The sequence below is a fragment of the Suricata suricatta genome, chromosome 9, assembly GCF_006229205.1.
Source record: "Suricata suricatta isolate VVHF042 chromosome 9, meerkat_22Aug2017_6uvM2_HiC, whole genome shotgun sequence".
NCBI classification, from domain to species: domain Eukaryota; kingdom Metazoa; phylum Chordata; class Mammalia; order Carnivora; family Herpestidae; genus Suricata; species Suricata suricatta.
In genome coordinates, this window is record NC_043708.1 from 42,893,396 (window position 1) to 42,901,626 (window position 8,231).

General features: G+C 36.2%; 1 protein-coding gene across 1 annotated transcript in view; it reads left to right on the plus strand.

Moving 5' to 3' along the window:
* Positions 1–5,984, plus strand: part of DLGAP5 (DLG associated protein 5) — a 38,680-nt gene extending 32,696 nt beyond the window's left edge. The window contains exons 16-19 of the mRNA XM_029951539.1: positions 1,552–1,603; positions 2,170–2,410; positions 3,623–3,672; positions 5,620–5,984. Of these exons, the coding sequence (XP_029807399.1) occupies positions 1,552–1,603; positions 2,170–2,410; positions 3,623–3,672; positions 5,620–5,757 (481 nt within the window). The 3' untranslated portion in view covers positions 5,758–5,984. The remainder of the gene's footprint in view (positions 1–1,551; positions 1,604–2,169; positions 2,411–3,622; positions 3,673–5,619) is intronic.
* The last annotated feature ends 2,247 nt before the right edge of the window (positions 5,985–8,231 follow it).

The window sequence follows — 8,231 nt, forward strand, 5'->3', positions numbered from 1 at the left end:
GTTCTATTTAGATGGCCAGAATAAATTCTGCAGAACTAAGAAGAAAAGAAGCAATACAGTGTCCCTTGGTGTTAAACACATTGTGACTTTAGTGCTTCATAGAGCTGAGCTCAAAAGCAGCTCTGGCATGCATACTAGCTGTGAAACCTTGGGACAAGTTTAACTCACATAGTTCATTTTCATCATTTACAAAACAGCAGTGTGTGGTGCCTCCCTACAGGGTCCTTGAGAGGTAGGCACTTTTGTACCAGCCTTTCTAGAAAGTACCTTGAGATTGCTGTCTTGACAGATAATAGCACAAATAAAGGAGAGGTCATGTGTGCTAAAGAATTATGGGCTAGACGTGGTTCTAGGTTACTAATATGTATTATCTCATTTAATCCTCAGGACAGCCCTGTGAGGTATTAGATCCCCATTTTTCAAGTGTGAAAACTTGAGAAGTTAGTAACTTTCCCAAATTCAGCTTATAATTGGTAAAACTGGATGCTGCCTATATTCTTTCTGCTACAAGTGCATCAAAATTATCTATATAGTCCTTGTTCGTGGAACATAAAGATACCAGAAACCTGATAGGAAAAAAGACACTTTAAGATAAGTAGGAAATAAAATTATAGTCTGGAGCCAGGAGAGGACTGTTGGATTTATTATTAATCTGGAGTGGGATAGCATTAATACTTAGCCATCACAGCAGAGAAGGCTGTCAAAAAAGTAAAAAAGAACAACCTATGACTCGAAACAGAGGAAACAGATGAAAGTTTTTGCTTTTAAATATTTCATGGAACAAATTTTAAGATTTCTAATTTTTAGTATAAACCTAAATATATTTAACCTTTGTGGGGACTAAATATTCTAGAAATCTGGATTATTAAATACCAATTTATTGTCATTTCTTAAGTGCAGGTTACTTTATATCTCTCTAGTTTATTATCTTGTGCTGAGAAGATCCATAATTGTATTTAAGTGATATTATAAGTACTCTTTAAAATTTTTTTTTACTTAATTCCTGAAAATAGTCCTAAAAGAGCAGCTTACACATAAACATTTTTGTGCAGCAAAGGCAACATGAAGTTGAAAACTAGAAAATAGGATATTTTTTTAAAAAATTACTTGCAAGAGGTTGAGATCGATATTTCTAATGAAACACAAGTGACGAACTTCGAGATTGGAATATATTATGCTGTAGCAAACAAGTAAATGTAGCCAACTGCAGCGATACACAACTCAGTTGTTGCTTCCGCACTCCCGGGAGTTGGCTTTATCCTAACCTTTCCCTGGTCTGTGTGTGGCTCTGGATTTGGCTGAGGTTCAGAAGATTGCTGGTGGACTGAGCAGCGTGGTAACCGGCTGTGAGCTTTCTGGGTTTTTTGGCCATCCTGCTTGTAGCTGTGGTCCAAAACTAGCCTGTTTGGGCCAGATCTGGCATTGGACCAGGCTTCATCTTTGACTCATGAGGGACAATATCAAAACACAAGTAAAAAGATAGAGTGTTTAATTATGTGATTACAGTGCTTCTTTTTTCTTTTCCTTTTTTTTTTTTTTTTCTTGGAACAGCATAGAAGATGCTCAGTGTTCCGGATTACAAGATTTAATCCAAGTAAATTATGTAAGTCTGATTCCAGTATAGTAGATAGCAATTTATGTCATTATGTATAGTAACTCCATAAACAACTCCCAGAATTTCCATTCTGGAAATCAAAATCTAAATCTGAGTCAGTCATATAAAATGATAATTCATGTTTTAAAGGCCTTTGGCTTGTCAAACTATGGTGCCATTTTGTGTTCTTTAACTGACATCAAGGTTATTACTGTAAGTAAAGTTTTATTATAACACAGCCACACTTAAATATTGTAGAGTATTAGGTGGTTGTGGCAGAGATTCTGTGGTTCACAAAGCCTAAAATACTTATCATTTGGCCCTTCACAAAAAAATACTTGCCACCCACTAAAGTGGAGAATCGCAGACACTTGCTGAGAAAGTTCCCTTCGATCATACTATTGCTATAATAATTTTGAGCTAATTGTTCAAGAAGCAACATGGTAGGATTTACAATGCTCTTTAGCCTGTGTTCCGAATGTCATTCTTCTGTTTTTATTTTTAATAGTAACAAGACATTTTCTTTTTTTTCCTATTTTTGGTAATTAAATGTAAAAGCATGTTTTTATTTCCAGGATACAAACAAGATAAACTTTGAGATGGACCGTTTACCCAGTGAAAGAATGAGTTTGCTTCTACCTGCTGGTGAAGTGAGAGATGATATTAACAAAAAGGAAGAAATTTCAGATGATGTAGAAGGAATGGAACTCAATTCTTCAGTTACAGCACAGGATGTTTTGATGAGCAGCCCTGAAAAAAATATAGCATCACAAAATAACATCTTACAGGAAGAGGAAACTAAAATTTCTCAGTCGGGTGAGGTCTTCTAAATATATTTAGATGACACTTTATTAAATAGATGAACTTGGACTAATACTTAGATTATTATAAATACTTCAGGGTACAAGTTTCTAAGAACAAATGTGGAAAAATCAGACATTCACAATAAATACCTTATGAGAATTAGTATGTGCTGTAGAATCACACTCTACACCTCAAACCTTTTGAAGTAGACCTATTAAAAACTAATCCATGTTGACAATAAGTAGCATTTTACATTAGACCTATTTGGAGTCTTCATTGTGCAGACTCAGAATTAGAGAAATTCCCTGAAGTTTTTTTTTTTTTAACCTCACCTCATTTTCAACAACACAGCCTCAAACCTTTCTTCAGAATGCCCTATTTTTCTTCCATAATGCCTTTTCCTATTTACATTGCTATGATTGCTCTGCAATAGGAAGGGGTTCTTGTAGCTTTGTTATAGTATAATGTGTGATAGCTTCACCTACTGTTTTCATTTGCTACTCAGTCGTGTTGTTCTGGCTGGGGCCCAAGGCAAAATAAACGTAACCTTGGCCAGACATTTAATGTAGTCCAGCTGTGTTCTTCATCTAGCATCTTTGCGGTACCTTGTTTTTTTCCCCCTCAATCACAGTTTATTAACCTGTTTATATTATAAAAGGATGTAACTCAGGAATAGCCATGGAAAGAGATGCATAGGGCAAGGTAGGGGAAAGGATACAAAGCTTCTATGCCCTCCAAATGCACCACTCTCCCCAAATCTCCACATATTCATCAAACTGGACACTCAATGGTATCTTTAATATCATAAGCTGAGATTTATTTGTAGAAGACTATACTGAATTTTAAGAATTTTACTAAAATTTTAAGTACATTTTAAAAAATGCCAGAACACTGGGGCACATAGGCGGCTCAGTTAAGCGTCCGACTACAGCTCAGGTCATGATCTCACAGTTCGTGGGTTTGAGCCCCGCATCTGGCTTTGTGCTGACAGCTCAGGGCCTGGAGCCTGCTTTAGATTCTGTTTACCTCTCTCTCTGCCCCTTCCCCACCATGCTCTGTCTATCATAAAAATAAACAAACATTAAGAAAAAATTAAAATTAAAAATAAAAATGCCGTAGCATAAGATGACCTATGTTTTTGTCATAGCATTTCATATATGGAACTTTTCGCCTTGACTGCAAGGATATCCTTTAAAAAGTTAAAAATTATTTTTTGTTTTTCAGTACTAATTGATACTAAAAGTCTCACTACTGAATGCCATCTTCTTGATTCGGTAAGTTTTCCAACTTTTAATTTGAAAAATTCCTTTATATTCTAGATTTGTTTTATAAATTGGTACCACTCACTTTTCAGTATGTGTATAAGGTTGGTTTAAAATTTACATGTTTTTGTTTGATATACTGTGAAATCCATTTGTTATTTGTGTTGTATACTTTAAAATGTAGCATGTTTTAATACTAAATTCTGAAGATTTATTTCCCAAAAAACTTAGGTTTCAAATTTGTTATGACAAATTGGTTTAATACTTATATATCCAATATGTAGCTTGGCTTATGCTGGGTGTTTCTAAGTGATGCAAGAGAAAATAAGGCAAGGTTTCTGCCTTTAGAAATGTGCAGTTGGGAAGATAAATCTATCCTACATTCAGTCATCATTGGTTATTTTCATTTTAATTCTTTCAGATTACTTTATTTAGGTCCTACTATTTTATGTTTGCTGACCTCTTGCCTCTACCTCTAGTTCAAACATTTAGCCCTTCTGTGAAGCCTTCCTGGGAAAGCTCTCATCTTTCCACTGTTGATTTGTATATAGACATAGGTGTACACTGCACACATTTAATCTCTTATTAATAGTATGATGTGAACACATTATATTCCTGAAATGGATTATAATTTGGGGAATCTATTTCCCTTTGGAGCTGTACATTCCTCGTTAGGCAGAGCTCTCCGATTCAGGGTCATGCTGCTGGCACTGTGGCATGCAGGAAAGAGTGCTCTCTTGCTTACTAAGTGTGTACAGCACTGGTTTTCAGCTCTGCTTCTGGATATGTTTATTCCAACAGTCTGGAGTAGGACCTGGGTCAGGTGATTCTAATATGTAGCTGGGTTGACAACCCTCGTTTATAGCCTTACCTTGAAACTTTCCAGGGCCAGTTGCTAAAATAGGTCAGGAAATGGTCTTGGTTTGCTAGTCTTTGATCCTAGAATATAAAGAATTCATTAAGGCAAGTGTAAGATCAAAGAACAGAAACTTTTGTTAACCTCATGAAGCCTGGCAAATACTTGGCTTCCTTCAGCCACTAATTCCTTAAGAACCTCTGTATATGTTGGCCTTCAGTATTTTCAAAGATGCCTTCTTCATGTTCAGGCTTCTGGGCTGCTTGTGTCTCAGGAGCATTATGAAATGTATCACTGTGGCCCATACTTGCTTTCTTGATCTTAGAGTCAGGGATTTCAGCATAAAGCCAATTTATACAAACCTAATATAATTTTGTTCCCAGATCTGAACTCTGAATGCTTGGTTCTGATATAAATGATATTATAATTAATCTGGAAATTAATGTATCATATTTCATTTTATACCTATACTATGATCAAAAGTGCTTCATAGTTATCTATCTTATATATTATCTTGTTGATAAATCTTAGTACTTTATAATTTAGTCCTCTGTGACTTCTTCTCCACTTTAATAAATATTAGATTTTTAAAAATTTTATATCTTGGGAGGAGGCATAGGGGGGTCGCAAAAAAAAATTTATATCTTATAGGTCCACCTATCTGTTTTAGACCCAGATTATTACTTGATCTGTAGCATCACTTGAACCTGATACAGGGCTCAAGGGGGAACAAAAGAAAAGGATTCTAGCAGGATCACATTAGTAAAAAGCCTATTAAGTACAGTTATGTGGATTAGGGCTTGTGGAATCTGTGTAAGTGGCTTAAAATATGGCCTTAATTATATTCATGATACATACATTGCTGAAGTCAATTTACATATTACTAGTCGCCTTTAAGGCATATATATATACCTAATATACCTTTTCAGCTAAAGTATATATTGAAATTAGGTCTACTAGAAAGTAGCAAATTCATTGTGCTAGTAATTTATTATCATATACAAGACATGTTATTTGTTATTAATTAACCTATTAAATTGCATTGTTGAAGACGTATTTGGTGAACGATGTGATTTAGTGACTTCTCTGGATTTATTCTCTAGCCAGGCCTAAACTGCAGTAATACGTTCACTCAGGTGGAAAGGAGACATCCAGATTATGCCAGACACATTTCCTTTGGTGGTAACTTGATTACCTTTTCACCTCTAAGGCCCCTCAATGAAGAACAGCAAGAATTTTGAATTTAAAAATGAATCCAAATATTTTTCTTCATATTATCAGTGCTGTGATACATTCGTAGAGTTTTGAAAAATTGAAGAGTATGTGTTTGTGTTCCCTTCTGTTCAATTTACACAGTGTTGTAAAATGTTTTAATATTCAGTGTTCATCAAAGTTTGTTTTAAATACAGTAGGAAGTGGGGATATTTTGTACATTAACTATGCAGAATAAAAAACGTACTTCACCTCGCCTCTCTTGTTTACAATGTATAAGCTTAAAGCTAAGTGTAATAACACAAAGCTTATGTACATTCTTCAGTTTAATCAAAATATAATGTTAAACTTTGACAGAAATATTTGCATCTTTTTATACTTCATTATTAGTTTGTGCTCTTAAATTTGTTGATGTTAAACAGCTTGGCATATTGCATTTCCCAGGGTCTACTGTATTTCTTTAAATGAGCTTTCTGGAATCCAGAGTCCATTTACATGCTGCAGTTTCACATGGTTAAACTATTAGAGGGGGCCATTAAATCTTTGCCTTTTTCTTTCCATTTCCCCCTTGATATGACTGACACCATAAGGGGATGCCTTCTTCCCGTGAAGAGAATTATATCAATTGCTTAATGTGTTTGAAACATTTTCTCTTTTGTAAAGCTCTTCACTACAGGATTGTAGACGACAGGGAGGGCCATGAGAATAACAGGAGCACTATGAAGAGTCGTAGTAGCTAAAGCTTGTAACCAGACCTGGCTCCAGTTATTTCTGCCTCTAAATGAGTTGGGATTGGAGGCATTTCCAAACAAGCAGCAACTTTATAAACTTGTAAAATTCGGGATTTTCAGAAAGAAAAAGAACACATCCACTTCTGTTGTCAGAGAAAGATATGTTAAGCTTGTGGGAAAGATAGTATTTATTATCAAGTTCATATGAGCAGTTAGGCTATGTGAGGTGCTGGCTTAGAAGAATGTCCTTAGAATGCCTAGTCTTAGCAAAAGATTTAAATGCAGCTCCAACTGCCAGCCAGTTAATAATTCAAGCAGGACATGCCGAACAAAGAAACATATATAAAAGTGTTTTCTAAGGCCCAGATACAAAGTAAGACTTAGAATCCATATAAAGCAATATGTAACATAACAATAATATTTGCCCTCAAGGATAAGGCAGATGAAAATAAAAACAATGTCAGTAAACATGATTTTTTTTTTGTAGGTTTACTAAGCTTGCCATTATTGTTCAGAGAACTTTTGGCTATTTAGTAACGGTAATATGAACTCAAACTAGCTTAATAACAAGGAGGTTTATTTATTTAAAAAAAATTTTTTTTAATGTTTATTTTTGAGAGAAGGAGAGAGGCAGAGCATGAGTTGGGGTGGGGCAGAGAGAGAGGGAGACACAGAATTCAAACCAAGCTCCAGACTCTGAGCTGTCAGCGCAGAGCCCGACTTGGGGCTCAAACTCCCAACCCATAAGAACACCACTTGGGCTGAAGTCAGATCTCAACTGACTCAGCCACCCAGCTGCCCCTATTTATTTATTTTTAAATGTTTATGAGAGAGAGAATCTTAAGCAGGTTCCACACCCATTACCTGAGCCGAAATCAAGAATCATAACTAACTGAGCCACCCAGTAGCCCCAACAAGGAAGTTTATTATTTTCACAAGTTGTCAGGGTGCTTCCAGACACTTTACAATCAACAGCTCAATGATGGTCACACATTCTATTCATAGTTGATTCTGTTATCCTCATTCTCTATGGCTGCGTCCTTCTGGGGTCACAAAGTGGCTGCCGGTTATAATCAGAATATGTATATCCTTTAGTCTGGTTAGGCTATCTGATGCCACATCTCCATTTGTAGTTCAGCCAGGGATTGTCTTTACTTAAACAGGATTCCCTGTTTTATCTAGGATCATACAGAGCAGAGTGCCTGGGTGGTTCAGTCGGTTGAGCATCTGACTTCAGGTCAGCTCAAGTCATGATCTCACAGTTCTTAGGTTCAAGCCCTGCATTGGGCTGTGCTGACAGCTAGCTCAGAGCCTGGAGCCTGCTTCAGATTCTGTATCTCCCTCTCTCTGACCCTCCCCTGCTTGTGCTGTGTCTCTCAAAAATAAATTTAAAAGCATTAAAAAAATAAAAATAAAGATTATACCTGCGTAAAACCGTGACTATTAGGAAGCAGGGAATGGATGGGTAGTCAGCCATCAGTTTGACCTACAACTAGATAGTGTTCTTGGGCTATTGGACTCTAGAATTATGAGGTATTAGGAACATCCTTAAAGATACAATGAAAGGATACTGCTGCTGCTGAGTAGAACAAATGGCTTTACAAAAATGAAAAAAAGGAATTTCCATTTATTGAGGAACTACCACTATATGACAACCCCTTTGCGAATATTTATTCAACTATCTCAGGAACCCTAACAGCTCCAAAGGACCATCCCAGCTTCAAAACCCCTGCAGGGCAGGCTACGGCCTCAGTGCCCAACTTCTCCCTCTT